The 17,637-nt window shown below is 40.7% G+C and overlaps 1 protein-coding gene across 2 annotated transcripts in view; it reads right to left on the reverse strand.

Moving 5' to 3' along the window:
* Window positions 1–17,637, reverse strand: part of LGR4 (leucine rich repeat containing G protein-coupled receptor 4) — a 121,582-nt gene that overhangs the window by 35,418 nt on the left and 68,527 nt on the right. For both annotated transcript variants that reach the window (XM_004369731.2, XM_004369730.2), the window contains one exon: window positions 4,312–4,383. In XM_004369731.2, coding sequence (XP_004369788.1) covers window positions 4,312–4,383 — 72 coding nt within the window. The remainder of the gene's footprint in view (window positions 1–4,311; window positions 4,384–17,637) is intronic.

Raw genomic sequence — 17,637 nt, forward strand, 5'->3', positions numbered from 1 at the left:
GATTCTTGCAGCCTGTTAAATTTGTCATTATGCTCTTCTCTAATCTTTTTAATTTCTTCTCTTGCGTGTTCTGCATTTTGATAAATTTCCTTCCTAACTTCTTGAAGAGTTCTGTATGTTAATTTTTTGTATTCTGCCTCTGGTAATTCCAAGAAATTTTCCTCCTCTGGAAAATTTCCAGATTCTTTATTTTGGGAGCTTGCTGAAGCCATCATGGATTGCCTCTTTATGTGATTTGATATTGACTGTTGTCTCCAAGCCAACAATAAGTGATTATATTTATTTATTTTATGTTTGCTTACTGTGTCCTAGCTTCTTGTTTTGTTTTCATATGCCCAAATAGGCTGCTCATGTGAGCTAGTTTGACTATTGGCACCCTTGAAGCTCTAATGTCCTGTCACAGGTGGTTAGATCTGTTACTAGGTATGTGAGTGCAGGAGTCCGCCAACTCCTTCTGTATGGATTCAGCTCAGGTACCCAGGTAGATAGCCACCAAGTGTGTGGTGTAGGCTCTCACTTACAGACCTAGACAGGCATAGGTGATTGGCATAGGCACAGGCAACTGTCTGCAGCAGGAGGACACACTCTGAGCAAGACAGGCGGCTGATGGCCACCCCTGAGTGTCCAGGAGGAAGGCATGTCCCTGTTCCCTAGAGCACGTAGGTGGGTGGGTTTTGCAGCCGGACTATGAGCACCTAATGCTGTTGCCTGTAAGGAGTGGGGGGCACCTCTTATTCATGGGCCCCTATCACAGGTGGCTAGGCGGTGTGGGCGGAGCCACCAGTCCTCAGGCCCCTGATGTAGGTAGGTGAAGACCCTGCTTAATGGGCAGAGCAGTGTCAAATGTCAAGAACCTGTCACTTCACAGCTGAAACAGCTGAAGTTAGACTTCCGGTATATACCCTGTTGTACTGCAATAATGAGGGCCTATGCTGTTGAAATGGGCCCACACAAGTCTATGCCAGGGGAAAGGCACTCAAAGTCCATGGATCCCTTATACCTGTGCCTAGGCAAAGGAGTTGTGCCTTCCCTGGGTTCCTGGCTTAGGGTAGCCAGCAGTTTATTTTTCCCATTTGTTAACTTGTTTACTCTCCAAGGCAGGGAGAATGACTCCTACTTCTGGCCCAGTAGACTCAGCAGTTGCTGAACCTGGTCTGGGACCCACTGCAGAGCAAGCAGCGGGGAGGTAAATGGGAGAGAGGTTTTTTCCCTAGGGGGGGTGTTTTCAATCCACGCAGTAGGCCATACGCAACTACTTATCTTTCGCCAATCCAGGGCTGCTTCTCACTGGTTCTGGGTGGCCATGTAGACTCTCTAGCACTGGGTCTCTCCCGGTGCAGAAAACATGCCTCCTGAGCACCACTGCTTACCTGCCTCACTGCTCACCCCCGAGCTGATCAGGACTGAAGGAGGTCAGGCTCTTGCCAGGTCAGGTCTGGTAACTCCTCACTGCTTCCAAAACATCTCTCCCTCCACCTGCCACTCAAGTCCAGTTCCTCAACTCTGCCTTTGATGTTCAGGGCTCCCAGACTGCCATAGATAATCAATTCACTTGTTTTTTCGGGTCTTTGTTGTAAGAGGGTCCACCGGAAGCGTCTGACTACTCCGCCATCTTGGCCTTGCCCCTCTGATAACATGTCCAAAGTACGTAAGACAAAGTCTTGCCATCCTTGCTTCTAAGGAGCATGCTGACTGTACAGTCGGGCCTCCATATCCGTGGGTTCCACATATGCACATTCAACCAACTATGGACTGAAAATATTCGGGGAAAAAAAAAAGTTCCAAAAAGCAAAACTTGAATTTGCTGCACACCGAGAACTATGCTGAATCCTCGCAAATGAAGTGATGTGTAGGCATCCTCTGCTGTAGCCTCCCACCATTTCACAGACCATCAGTCTCTCTAGCACTAGTTGTTTGAGCATTGTTCACTTTGTGTCTTGTTCGTTCGCAACTTGTGTTGTGTAGCCTTTGTTTCCGTGGGAAAAAAAAAAGCCTCCTAAAAAGCAATTAAGTGGTCAAAGCAATTCTGCAAAGGCTAAGAGGGAGTGTAAAGTGCTAACTCTTGATGAGAAAATAAAAATCTAAGATCATTAGAAAAGTGGCATGTTGCTGGCCAAAGTGGGCTGCAAAGTCAGTAAGAAAGAATAGAGCATTTGCACAATAAAGCAGAAAGAAGCTGAAATTCATGTAAGTATTAGTGCTGCCGTATAAGGGCAAAAAATGATCTCTCTGATTCATGATAAAATGCTTGCAAAGACTGAGAAAGCATTAAGTGTGTGGCTAGAGGACATGTCACAGAAGAATATCCCTGCTGATGGCAAAATTATGCATGAAAAAGCACTTAGTTTCTATAAGCACAACTGTGAGGGGATTGAGGAGAGCTAAAGGAAGAAGTAAGGGATGGCTGGCTAGCTATGCAAAGTGCTATCGCATCAAAAACTTAAAGATCATGGGAGCATCAGCATTCCCAGAAGAGCTCAAGAAACTCATAGAAGAGAGAGGATACCTTCCAGAGCAAGTCTTCAGTTGTGATTAAACAACTATTTACATAGCATTTACATTGTATTAGGTATTATAAGTAATCTAGAGGTGATTTAAAGTATACAGGAGGATATGTGTAGGTTATATGCAAATACCGTGCCGTTTTATATAAGGGACGTGAGCATCCATGAATTCTGGTACCTGAAGGAAGTCCTGGAAGCAATCCCCCACCAATACCAAGGGACGACTGTACTTCTTCCAAGACAGATTTGTTTGTTCTTCCAGCAGTCCATGGTATATTCAATATTCTTCCCCAACACCATAAGTCAAATGTATCAGTTCTTCCTCAGTCCTTCTTATTCACTGTCCAACTTTCACATGCATATGAGGTGATTGAAAATACCATGGTTTCGGTCACGTGCACAGCTTTGCTTTTTAACACTTTAAAGAAATCTTTTTCAGCGGATTTGCCCAATGCAATGCATCATTTGATTTCCTGACTGCTGCTTCCATGGGCACTACTTATGGATCCAAGTAGAATGAAATCCTTGACAACTTCAATCTTTTCTCTGTTTAACATGATGTCGCTTATTGGTCCAGTTGTGAGGATTTTTGATTTCTTTATGTTGAGGTGTAATCCATACCGAAGGCTATAGTCTTGGATCTTCATCAGTAAGTGCTTCAAGTCCTCTTCACTTTCAGCAAGCAAGGTTGTGTCATCTGCATAATGAGTCTTCTCCAACGCTGATGCTGCATTCTTCTTCATATAGTGCAGTTTCTTGGATTATTTGCTCAGCATACAGATTGAATAAGTATGGTGAAAGGATACAACCCTGACACACACCTTTGCTGATTTTAAACCACGTAGAATCCCCTTGTTCTGTTCAAACAACTGCCTCTTAGTCTATGTACAGGTTCCACTGAGCATAGTGTTTTGGAACTCCCATTCTTCGCAATGTTATCCATAGTTTGTTATGATCCACACAGTCGAATGCCTTTGCACAGTCAATAAAACACAGGTAAACATCTCTCTGGTATTCTCTACTTTCAGCCAAGAGCCATCTGACATCAGCAATGGCATCCCTTGGTCCATGTCTTCTTCTGAATCTGGCTTGAATTTCTGGCAGTCCCTGTCCATGTACTGCTGCAATCGTTTCTGAATTATCTTCATCAAAATTTTACTTGCATGTGATATTAATGATATTGTTCGATAATTTCCACTTCCTGTTGTATCACCTTTCTTTGGATCAGGCATGTTTATGGATCTTGTCCAGTTGGTTGGCCAGGTAGCTGCCTTCCAAATTTCTTGGCATAGACGAGTAAGCACTTCCACCATTGCATTTGTTTGTTGAAACATCTCGGTTGGTATTTTGTCAATTCCTAGAGCCTTCAATGCAGCTTGATAAAAATCATAGACACCTCAATCCCCTTTAATTCTAAAATGATTTTAATATTTAGAGTCCCTGTAAGTCTTTCTCCCTTTAGGGTCAGCTAATTCAAAGTTGTTATAACTATATAGCAAATAGAAACAAAACTGTTCAGTTCGCTTAAATATGGTTTTGATTCAATGCATTAGGCATACAAAAAGCCTAACTCCCAACTATAATACACTGGAGGTCAGAATGTCTGTTATTTAGGGTTTTAACTTTTGTTATCTAGACACAAGTTTGCTGAAATCAACCTCTAGCCTCCCATACTACCCATTGGCCATTTCTCAAATCTTTTAATCCTGAACTAAAAGAAACTGTGCTTAACCTAGCTCCAAGCATGTTGACTATGCAGAAAGAAAATACACAGCCAGCTGTGAAACTCTAAAATTGCATTACTTACAGAACTTTGAGTTCTTTCAACCCAGACAAGGCTTTTGGGTGGATAAAAGAAAGGTCGTTGCCAGCCAATCGTCTAGAAAAAAAGGCAGCAAGAGAAAAAAATAGTAATTCAGACTCTTGTAATTCAGAACTCATAATAACCTAATATGTGATTAAAGCTCTATGTTAAACATTTCTCAAGTCTCTCTGACATTAAACTTGGACTTAAATCTTTACTAAAATGATCCCAGGAGTTTTACAAAGAGATCAATTTCTCCAGAATTTTTTTTTTAACTCCCAATACAATCACTTAAACGGGCACATTTTTTATTCTGGTGAGGTCAAACAAGCCAAAACACATTAAACCAAATTAAGTTTGCTATTCACGGTCACTCTCGGCAGCTTGTGGGTTTTCCAAGGGCCTCATAAATGCAGACTACTGGTCAGCAAGCAAGAGTGTTTACACAGATCCCAGCAAACTCGCCTGTTAAAAGCAGGGCTGCCTTCTGGAGGCAGACAGCACGTTATCTCTGCATAACCAAGGGCAGCATATTCTGTTTAACTGGGAGGCAAAAAGTGAAAGTCATTGTAAGCTTAACTTTCTAAAACAAACGCTTATTTATTTATTTATTTTTTTAATAAATGTGGTCCTAAAGAAATTTTAAACTGACAAATTTAGATGAGAGTAAAAGGGGAGTAAAGTGGTGGAAACTGTTAATGAGCTCAGCTGCTAACCAAAAGTTTGGAGGTTCCAGTTCACCCAAAGGTGCCTTGAAGGGAAGCCCTGGCGATCTACTTTCAAAAAATCAGCCATTGAAATCTCTATGGAGTACAGTTCTACTCTGACACACATGGATCACCATAAGTCGGAAATGATTCAACAGAAATTTTTTTTTTTTAAGGAAAGGGTAAAAATTCCTCGAGTCCTCCTGTAAGAAATCCTCTCGTTTTCCTGGGCACACAGAAATGGGAGAAAAAGTTGAACAGAGGGCATTAGGTAGAAGAAGCAGGAAACAGGAGAATTCACATAACTTGTAAACAGGTGAACTGAAGGAACGTTATCAAATACTTAAAAATGATAACTTTGTGTCCCTATGATGAAATACAGGACTCGCCTGGTTTCCTGGTCTGCCGCCGAACTCGAAAGCAGCTGGATTCTGTATCTACGGATTTCTTTTTAAACATTCTTTTCCCCTACTGTCTCGGGGCTACACAGTTATCGAGTCATATTATTTCCTTCTTTAAAAGGTCTATTTTCATCTATCTTTTCTATTCCCCCTGTCAACACTATGGGTCTCTGGGTCTTATTCATTAATTCATTCATTTACTAAAAAGTTTTATTCATTCATGTAACAAAATGAGCGCCCACCAAGTGCCCAGTCCCACCCTGTGTGGTGCAAAGTTAACACCTGTGGTTGCTAATCAAAAGGTAGAAAGTTCGAGTCCACCCAGAGGCATCTCAGAAAAATGGTTTGGCGATCTACTTCTGAAAAATCAGCCATTGAAAACCCTGTGGAGCAGAGTTCTACTCTGACACATGGGGTCACCATGAGTTGAAGCCGACTCAACGGCAATTGGAAAAACCAAGTGCCAGGCATTGCACTAGATATTCAGGTGCCTCAGAGCACACTGACACAGTATCCTCTTCACCTCCTTCCAATCTGCTCCACCTATACATTCTGATTTTAGGGACACAGGAAACTTGAAGTCACTGATGTCTGAAAGTACTTTTAGAGGCACTGTTTTCTCTTGAAGTTTGGTCCCAGTTAATATGCAAATACTTCTGGGAAGGATAATACCTGATCCTTACCTAGCATTAACATAGAAGTGTGAACAAGTAGGATTCCTGTGTATGGAAGGTGTGTGCAGGGAGGAAGAGTGAGGAAGACAAGGTGGGGTGGAGAGGAATCACCAGAGGTCACAGAAACCAAAGGGGTGAGTTTGTAAAATTATTTCTTCAATACCAAGGATAACAACACTGGATTCTCAGGTAATACTACAGCTTTAACACAGGGTTTATGACTCTAAACTAAATTCTTCCTAAAAACTCCTCTTACCATGCACTTCATTTCTCACAAGGCACTCTAGCACCTAAACTTTATACTGAATGACTTTCAAGGCTTCTCATAATCCGGGCTCACAGTATGTCACTTCGTGCCATCAGCCTCAGACTTCACCATATGTAAAACAAAGAATTGAAGAAGATAGTTTTACGGTCTCTTCAGTGTCTCCATTTTAAAATATTTCTCCAAAGCAAATCCTCTTGATTCTAGACTACCCAGCTTCACCACCACATCTTTTAAATGCTTCACCTAGCAGCCTCATTTCACACCTTCAAGATCTGGCTCCAGTGCTACTTCCCTTCAAAACTTCAGTTCTTATTAACATGCTCCATGTCTGAATTCTTAGAGCTCATAATTAAACTTGATCACAAGCTACCTTCTACTGGTTGTTTCCTGCACGTTAGTCTTGTAGGCCAAATACAAACTCTTTCAAAGACAGACCATGACGCTCACACTTCGGTTGTTGTTAGTTGCCGTCAAGTTGATTCCGAGTCATGGCGAACCCATGTGTGCAGAGTAGAACTGTGTTCACGTGGTTTTCAAGGCTGGGACCTTTCGGAAGCAGATCGCCAGGCCTGTGTTCCAAGGTGCCTCTGGATGGGTTCAAACTGGCAAGCTTTTGGCTAGTAGTAGAGCGCTTAACCATCTACACTACCCCTACACTTAGTTTTTGTTAGGTGCCATCAAGTCGGTTCTGACTTATAGCAACCCCATGTACAACAGAATGAAACACTGCCTGGTCCTGAGGCATCCTCACAGTCGTTGCTATGTTTGAGCCCATTGTCGCAGCTATTGTGTCAATCCATCTTGTTGAGGGTCTACCTCTTTCTTGGTAATGCTCTACTTTACCAAGTATGATGTCCTTCTCCAGGGACTGGTCCCTACTGATAACATGTCCAAAGTACATGAGATGAAGTCTTGCCATTTTCACTTCTAAGGAGCATTCTGGCTGTACTTCTTCCAAGACAAATTTGTTCATTCTTCTGGCAGTCTGTGATATATTCAGTATTCTTCACCAATACTATAATTCAAATGCATCAATTCTTCAATCTTCTTTATTCACTGTCCAGCTTTGGCATGCACACGAGATGACTGAAAACACTGTGACTTGGATCAGGCGGACCTTAGTCCTCAAAGTAACATCTTTGCTTTTGAACACTTTAAAGAGGTCTTTTGCAGCAGATATGCCCGATGCAATACATCATTTGATTTCCTGACTGCTGCTTCCATTGGCATTGATTGTGGATCCAAGTAAAATGAAATCCTTGACAACTTCAACCTTTTCTCCATTTATCATGATGTTGCTTATTGGTCCAGTTATGAAGATTTTTGTTTTATGTTGAGGTGTAATCCATACTGAAGGCCGTAATCTTTGATCTTCATTAAGTGCTTCAAATCTTCTTCACTTTCAGCAAGCAAGTTTGTATCATCTGCATATCGCAAGTTATTAATGAGTCTTCCTCCAATCCTGATGTCACATTCTTCTTCATATAGTCCAGCTTCTCGGATTATTTGCTCAGCATACAGACTGAATAGGTATGTTGTAAGGATACAATCCTGATGCACACCCTTCCTGATTTTAAACTACACAGTAATATCCCCTTGTTCTGTTCGAACAACTGCCTCCTGGTCTATGTACAGGTTCTGCATGAGCACAATTAAGTGTTCTGGAATTCTATTCTTCGCAATGTTATCCATAATTTGTTATGATCCACACAGTCAAATACCTCTGTATCGTCAATAAAATACAGGTAAATATCTTTCTGGTATTCTCTGCTTTCAGCCATCAGCAATGATATCCCTCGTTTCACATCCTCTTCTGAATCCAGCTTGAATTTCTGGCAATTTCTTGTCAATTATTGCTGCAACTATTTTCGAATCATCTTCAGCAAAATTTTACTTGCGAGTGATATTGATATTGTTCGATAACTTCCACATTCCGTTGGATCACTTTTCTTTGGAACGGGCACTAATACGGATCCTTCAATTTGGATGGCCAGGTAGCTGCCTTCCAAATTTCTTGGCATAGACGAGTGAGCACTTTCAGTCTTTCGTCCGTTTGTTAAAACATCTCAGTTGGTATTCCATCAATTCCTGAAGCCTTGTTTTTCACCAATGCCTTCAGTGCCGCTTGGACTTCTTCCTTCAATACTATTGGTTCTTGATCATATGCTACCTCCTGAAATGGCTGAATACTGACCAATTCTTTTTGGTATAGTGACTCTGTGTATTCCTTCCATCTTCTTTTGATGTTTCCTGAGTTGTTTAATATTTTCCCCATGGAATCCTTCAATATTGCAATTCAAGGCTTGAATTTTTTCTTCAGTTCTTTTAGCTTGAGAAATGCTTGGCATTTCTCAAGAACACTTCTGTTACCACTGACCAGAATGACAACTCCTCAGCCAAAAACTGCTTTCGCAGAATGTCCTCCTTCAAAATGCTCACCATTTCAATGTCAGAGCACCCAATAGCCAATCTTAGCATAAGCTTAGCGGAAGTCCTTCCAAACGTCATTCCACACCCTAGGCTCACTAATTAAATTCAATTGATAATGTTCACAGCTGTAATGCAACGCATTTAAAAGGTCACATTTTAAAATATTAAACTGCACAATAAGAGCTTAAAGGAGCAGTAGTCGTCTTTTCCTAGGACCTCATCTAGTTGTCTGAAAGACTTGTGTTAAAAAGCTAGAGCCCGCCTCCTCACCCCACACACCCTAATATAAACTAAATTTGGGGGATGTTACAGGATTCTAATTCTTTTGGCTTTAATATTAGTTTGAAACGTCCTCTATCCATGGGCTTTCCTTGAGAAGTCCAGCCTGGTGTGCTGAGGCTCATGAAAAATAGCATTTTGTTAAGTAACAAAGGAAGTGGCAAAATACAGAATACCTGATAATCTTTACTTGTCAACAGATTACAGTGTTCAACCACATTAGCCAAAATATTTGCTTCCTTTTCCCAAATCTCTGTCCCTTTATAAACCATGAGAAAACTAAACTAACTTAGCTTCAAAAAGTATCCTCTTTTCTCCACTACTTATCGTTAATATAAATGATAAAATGGAGCTCTCTGCATGAGGCTTATCCTTAAATACAAGCCAACTATCTGGAAAAATAAACATTACTAGTATGTGGTGGATGGTGATAATGCTGAGCAAAAGGCCATACTACTTTGATTACTTTGTTTCATACTAGAGTAAACATATCATGTGGAACCTTCAGGAACATATCTACCTAGGTTTACCAAGCTGCTGTGTTAATGAATAATAAGCATAGTAGCTTGGTAAGGACTTTGCAGCTGCAGCTGCACCCTCCAGAGCCTCTTCACGTTTTGCTTATTTTATGAGCCAACGTTCCTTGTAGTAGACCCTGGGGAGGTTTCAGGTCTAAAAGCTCAGATCCAGTAAAAAGCAAAGTTAATAAACAGCAGGGTTAGGGACAAAGTCCCAAAAGCTTTAGAGGAAAAAAACCTACTATGTAATGAGCCTACAGTAGTTACAAACACTGATAGGTGGTTTATAGACACTCTTTCATCTCAATCATCGCATCACAATAGCCCTGCTTCTCTGGGTCCCAGAGAGGTTGGGTGACTTGGCATCAGTCACACAGCTGGTAAGTGGGGAAGCCAGCATTACATCTCTGGTCTGGCTGGCTCCAATGCTTATCCACTCCTCCCTCTACAGTGATGTTTCTGGTGTGTCACTGAGAAATTGGGATATAATTCCCAGAAAGAAGAGGTAGTAGACAGCTCTTTTCAAGCTGGAGCAAAGTGGACTTGGCCAACTTAATAGCCTTGTTGAAGTACATCAACAGCTTTCATTCAGCATGTAAGAGCTAATGAGCACGGACTATGGCATTAGGAGTTCCAAACTGCAATTAGAGAAATATCCAACACACTGAGAGTACCATCCTTCTCATAGCCAAGATGACCAGTGGGATGGCAGGAAGGATGGGACCCCAGAGTGTCCAAGGGTGGGACATGCCCTAAGCTCAGTGGGAATCTGCTTAGGAGATGGAACATTCTCTCTTGCACTTTTTTAGCAATTCCCAAGGAAAAAGAGGTGGTTGATCCTGAGGAAGAAGTCACCAGTAGCCCTCTATCAACAGAGACCAACTATTTCTCATTTTATGCCTGGCTTTACACTTCTGTGCTATATTCAATGGTTTTCTCAACTTCCTGCTTCATGAGGACCTGTTGGCTGGCTCCACAAAATCTTTTTAATTTGCTAAATGTTGATACTTACATTTTTTCTTTTGTCCCATAGATAGTATTTTTTATTATTATTATTTTAATGGCTATGAAGCCCTAAAGAAAACAAAAAATCATTAGGGTGAAAACAGAAGGGTGAAAAATGATAATTTTCTGCTTTGCTAAAGGTAGTCCCAGGCCTCATTCCCTTCCCCTTTGTGCCCTCTATGTTTTCTGTCCCCAAAGATCATAGAGAGTCTTTCTCTGCAAGGTTTCAATGCATCCACTCTTCTACTCTTCCTGCTGTCACCTATGTTTAGGCACTCATTTTTTTCTTCCAGATTACTGCCAAGAACTTCCACAAGACTCCCTGCTTCAAACCACTTATTTACAACACTGTCAGGTAAATCTTAAAAAGCACAACTCTGAGCTTTTTTTCCAAAGGCTCTCTTTTTTCCCTGCTGAATTAGCCAGACCTTCAGCCAAGGCTACTTAGTACAACCCTATCTTCCCTCCCCACCTTATCACCCAGTGTTCCCTTTATCCTACATTTCAGCACTGTTACTATACACAAACACTGCTGTGCTTTTCCACCTGTGACTCTGCTCATGCCATTCCTTCACCTGAAATACCTCACTCTTACCTCTGCCAGTTGAAACCTGGCAGAACAAGTCAGATACTACAACCAGTATGAAAACCGTATTCCATTACCTTCCTTCGATTCCAGATATCTTAGACGAAGCTCTCCCACTGGGCACATCTTATTTTGCCTCTACACACGTTGCCATGGAGTCACAGAGATCCTATAGGACAGAGTAGAACTGACCCATAGGGTTTCTAAGGAGCAGTTGGTGGATTCGAACTGCCGACATTCTGGTTTGCAGACGAGCTCTTAACCACTGTGCCACCAGGGCTCCATTTTGCCTCAAGTTTAACTATGCACATGCCTCATCTCCTTCAACTATATTATATGTCCCTTATGGGCAGGATCTGGGAGCAGTGGTAGTTCAGTGGTACAATTCTCACCTTCCATGAGGAAGACCCGGGTTCAAAGCCCACAGAGTGCACCTCATGCACAGCCACCAGCCGCCACTCATCTGTCAATGGAGGGTTGGCCTGTTGCTATAATGCTGAACAGGTTTCAGTGGAGCTTCTAGACTAAGAAGGACTAGGAAAAAAAGCCCGGTGATCTAGTTTTGAAAATCAGCCAACGAGAGCCCTATGGGTCACAATGGTTCAATACACAACCAATCATGAAGATGGTACAGGACTGGGCAGTGTTTCATTACTGATTATCTTCACTTTTCTACATGTTTTCTCATTTTCAACTCACCCCTCCCCCCCCCCTTCACTTTCCTAAGCAGGAAAGAACTACTTGGCTAGATTTTAAAGTATCTAGTGCTATGGCAGTAATATTCTTTCTCAACATATTGTGGGAGTATAATTTCTTATGGAAGTGGAGAGACTTTACACATGGGAACACAGACCACTGGTCAACAGTACTATCTCAACGCACTCCACAGTGTGCCCATGATCAGAATTAAAACAAGTCTAGCGGGACTTCAAATGGGGACACAGCCTATCTCAAGGCAACTCCTCTTTATTCTGCTTGTTGCAATTGTCCCAGGAGCAAAGGCAGAGAGGAAAGAGACAGAAAAAGGGTGGAGGAGAGGAAAACGGCAATCCATTAGACTTCCACTCTCCCATTGGATTTGGTAAACGTCCAGGAAACAGGATACAAGTGGCTCAGTGTGTAATGTCTTTATGAATATGTTTTGTGTGCATTTATTATTCACAAGGACCACAGATTCACATTAGGGGGTTCCTTCCAAGGGAAGCTTTTGGGAGGCCAGAGTTTATAATTATATCTTCTACTCTTAATGTTTATTCTAGATGAAATTTTCTATCTACCAACCCTCCCAAAAGGGAGAAGGCAGAAACAGGGCTGGTTAATAAACATGGGACACTGGTCAGTGGTACGTATAAATGAATAGGCCACATTCTAGTAGGTAATCGGGGCCAGCGGGTTCACACCTTCATGAAATACACTGAACTAGACAGGGATTTCTTCACTTGGAAAACAACTTAAATAAAGAAAAAAGAGAGGCAAGTATGAAAACAAAGAATAAATTAATTGGCGTTTTCTGAGAAATGCCTGAATTTAGGTTTCTTCTGGTCTATTACAGCAATTTCATTGTAGCCATTTGGCTGGAATTCTAGCCAAGAATTAGTAGAGTAAGGATTACAATATTAGACTACTGACTAGACATATGTACCAAGCCGGCAGGGGTTGCGGGGGGAGGTTACTAACTTGCAGCAGCTGTTGTGAGGAGATGGGTGGAGCATGCAGAGGGAGGCAAGAGCAACTGTAGCAGTAAGATATGAACCACGCTTTGCACAGAAACAATAGAGAGCTTTACCAATGGCAATTTCTCTGTCACATTATGTACATGTTGCGGAGGAGGTGAGAAAGGGGCCGCAAGGCCACACAAAGCCAGAAGAGATTGGTCATAGCCTCCCATCCACTCACATGTAGAGATGGCTACCAGATGGCCGGGCGTTGTACTCCTGTCAAATCCTTACTGAAAAGTACTTTGGGTACCGCCGCTTCTGATTTACATTTATCTATTTACCCCTCGGCAATGTCCTCTCTCTCTCTTCACCATTTCTTTCTTTGCCTACCCTTCTCCTCTCAACAGACTTTCACGGACCATCACAGATTGTACTCAGACTTGTCCAAGCTGCCACTCCTGCTATGCCATTAAATTCCCTCAAGTGGGTGGATCAGCAGAGTGTCACGCTACATGCAAAGTACAATAGGCAGAACCACGGGCCCATGACACTGCCTTCAGAGAAAGCATTTCTATGTCCAAACTAAACTGGGCAAATATGGCCACAGGAAAACATTTAACAGAAGGTGAGTGACATTCTCTTCTTTTATTAAATATAATGTGAAATCAACTGGATCCAAAATTTTGGCAACCATTTTAAAATTAAAAAAAAAAACCAACAACTATAAAAAACACCATTATAAGTCCTTAATTATATTACTTATTTATATGATAGGGTCCTAGTATGTGCTCAGAACTATGCTGGATCCTGTGAAAAATAAACACCTCAAGAGGTGTATTGGTCTCATTTAGGGATATTTGGTATAAATACACATTAATAAAAACCAACATTTTTGTAGCACTTTTCATATTCACCATCCTACTATATTGGCCCTTAGAACAACCCTGTATAACGAGCCAGGCACATTTATTATCTTCCCCCTTTCCCAATTTTTTTTTTTTTTTAAACAGATGAGGAAAATGAGCCTGTTTCCTACATGCCTTACCCAAGGTCCTATAGCACAGCTGAATAATGTAAATCCTAGAAATAAAAGAACAATGTTGTTTTGTGTTATTTTATAAGAATGACCAAAGGATGTGGTTATTTTCTTAGTCAACAAAGAAGACTAACAACTAAAGAGCATCCTTTATAGTTTTCCCTGGACATTCCTTCTATCAGGATTAAATCTCATCCAGTATAGTATATCAAAGAGTCCCAAGTCAATTAACAATGTCTTACCCTATTTCTTCACAAACCAGGGAAGACTTCTGCATCTTTATACAACTTTTATGTAAGTATATGTAAGATCTGAATATGTTTTGAGAGCATGCATGTATTAAGAACCCTTATTATGGAAATTCCCAAGGTCTTTAAAAGCAAATTATTAAATTCAGTATAATGTCAAGGAACTTAAAGCACAAAAATTAAAGCAGTAATGCTTAATAAAAAATAAACATGTCCCAGCTAAAAGTGGGTCTACAGGCTTCTCCTCAGGGCCAACTGGTATTTTTGTACATACTAAAGAGCTTTATTCAATTAAAGAAATTCAAGTTCCACCTATACCCAACTGGCTTTTTTGTTTCCCACTTCCTCTTATAGCAATCTACAGCAAACATTATTTTCTAGGTAAATCAATAAAAACCTTGGCAATGGTTACATTTCCTGAGCAAAGTTATCCTGATGACCTCATCATTTATCCTCTGGCAATATCCACCCATGTGAGAAAATAATACGCTACTAGCTTTAAAAAAAATTTCCAACTAACGCCAACCAACAAATATTTATTGAGCTTCTACTACTGGCCAAGAACCATAGATATGACCAAGTTAAGTACTTAGTTTTCCCAGGACATTTCTCATTCCATTTCTTTTAAATAAAGATAATTCATTAGATATAAAACTCCAATGGAATTTGATTTTTATAAAGGCTCATAAAGCTTCTTACATCAATAAACTCACAAATGGCAAGAAATTCTTTGTCTTAACCCCACCCTCCATTCAAAAATGTAGTTACTGTCACCAAAGGTCATAAAGGGGAAATTGTGATAATAGCCCTACTCTTAGAAAAAAGCCAGTGAAATTGAGGAAACAAGTACACAGTGACACACCGAGAATAAAATATAACAAGGCATGCAATTCAGCGCTAAGTGGTGAGGAAGAGAGACAGAGTGCAAGAGGAGTTCAGAAAAGGAGACCAGGGAAGACTTTGTATGACAAAAAGGGCCTGAAGTTAACTGTACAAAATGGATATGATTTGAATAGCACAGAGAGGAAACATGGCAGACAGTGCTGATTGCCAACCAAACACCCATTCATGCCTTCATGGAAAAGCTTAGGTTTGTTCAAGTATGCCCTCTTCCACAGGACTCAGTTCCACAAGTAAATTCTGACTGGTCTTAACCAGTCATGGTTATCCCAGTCTCCTTCTCAGTGACTGGTGAGGGGTGAGCCTGTGACCCCAGATCTGGTCTATGAAGTGAGAGGAAGTTTTCTGAGGGCTTCTAAGAAAGGTAATTTCCTCCTAAGGCAAGAAACACTAGAAAGGATGGCCCTCTTCTTCCTCTAGATGTCATCATGTGCTAATATAATATGTGGAGAAATCCTAGCCATAGTGGAGCCTGAGGACACAGCCCCTACTAGGGACATCGGACTAGGAAGATGGAGAGAACCTGGGTTCTTGATGATATGGCCAAGCAACTCCATTCATCAATCCTGGAACAGTTTTAGCACCTTTTTATGCAAGATAATACATTTCCTTATTGTTTAAACTAATTTGAAATGAGTTTTCTTACCTGCTGCCAAAAGTACTCTAACGAATTGCCTAACCAATAACCATTCTTGCCTTTTTACCTAGAACCTTGATTTTATTCCAGACAACAATACGACCAACTCAATGGTTACATTTCTCAGCACCCCTGTTGCTAAGTGTGCCCATATGACTAAGTTCTGGCCAATGAAATGTGAGCAAAAGTATTGTATGGTATGATCAAGATGGCTTCTTAAAGGAAGTTGGCTGCTGGGAAATAGCCCTGTCTTTCCTTCCCCCTTCACCCTCCCCGCTGCTGGGAATTCAGTCATGATAGCTTCAGCTCCAGAGGGCAGTCACCTTGTGATCATGAGATGGAAGTTATGCCCTAAGAATTGCAGAGCAGAACATTGGGCCCTGCATCCCTGCTGACTCTGTGATGCACCATAGTAGCTCCAGGAGGCTAGGCTTCAGATTTAATATTTTTATATACTTAAAAAAAGAGCCCTGGTAGTGCAGTGGTTAAGTGCTCAGCTGCTAACCAAAGATTGGTGGTTCAAACCCATCAGCCACTCCATAGGAGAAAGATGTGGCAGTCTGATTCCGTAAAGATTACAGTCTTGGAACCCCAATGGTGCAGTTCTACTCTGTCTTATAGGATTGCTATGAGTTGGAATCGACTCGACGGCAATGGGGTTTTTAAAAACCAAAACCAAAAAGAACCTTATATTCTTAAGCTACTGTTATTTTACATTTTCTGTCATATATAATCAAACCTAATCCTGATACAAAGGCTTAGGAAGAGAGAGCATGTGAGGCAGTGGTAAAATCAGCACAGATAAACACAGTATATTTAATACACATAGACAAAGGTAGGATAAGAATGTTTCTAAAACAGTTGTTTATAATAGCAACACAGAGTAAACAAACAAACACTCTAGCAGTATAAGTTCAGTTAAATAAAATGTGATGGATCCAAACAATGAAATACCCATATTCATTAAATGATGACTTAAAAAAAATCTACTAGTATGGGAAGATTATAAGATATTAAATTATCAACATAGTAAAAATGTATAATATCTAAGATTCCATTTTTTAAAAAGAAATTGCATACATAAAATCAAAGAAAAGTCTGGAAGGAGAAGGATATACAAGAAAATATTAACCATGGTTGCTTCTCAGAGATGAGATAATGTGAGATTTTTTTCCCCTCTATTCTATCTTTCTGTACATCTAAACCCATTGCCGTCAAGTCGATTCTGACTCATAGCAACCCCACAGAACAGAGTGGAACTGCTCCACAGGGTTTCCAAAGAGCAGATGGTGGACTCAAACTGCCAACCTTTTGGTTAGCAGTCAACAGCTTAACCACTGTGCCACGAAGACTCCTCTGTACATCCAGATTTTTTAAATTGAGCATCCATTAACTTTATGATTTTTTTTAAAGCCAAGTATGATACAAACATTTCTAGCATCTCAAATATGATCCTTTTGAAAAGTACAAGTAGCCCAAAGTAACAGGTAGTGAACAACGGAAAATAATGGACAAATTCTTGAATTACAGGTTCCACTAAAGCATATAATATTGTGTTGAATAAGCATGGCTTGTGTAAGAGTAAACAATACATGAAAGAAATGACTTAGTCTATTTTCTTGCAGGAAAATTCAAGCATGCTAGAAGAGAATGAGATACATTTTCATTTACTTGTAGTCACTAATATTTTGAGTCAAAGAACAAATTATTAGCTTTGATTAAAATAAATAAATGAACCAGCAAACTGTGGCTTCATCTGCCTCTCTATACTTTCTGAATATCATGTCAATCACTTCATAACAATGAAGCACTTGCTTCTCCTGTTTAATTCTTCCTATTCTCTTATGAGGAGCCCTGCAGCACAGTGGTTAAGAGCTTGGCTGCTAACCAAAAGGTCAGCAGTTCAAATCCACCAGCAGCTCCTTGGAAACTCTATGAGGCACTCACACTTTGTTCTATAGCCTTGCTATGAGTTGGAACTG

The sequence above is a fragment of the Trichechus manatus genome, unplaced genomic scaffold (assembly GCF_000243295.1).
Source record: "Trichechus manatus latirostris isolate Lorelei unplaced genomic scaffold, TriManLat1.0 scaffold00006, whole genome shotgun sequence".
Lineage (NCBI taxonomy): Eukaryota > Metazoa > Chordata > Mammalia > Sirenia > Trichechidae > Trichechus > Trichechus manatus.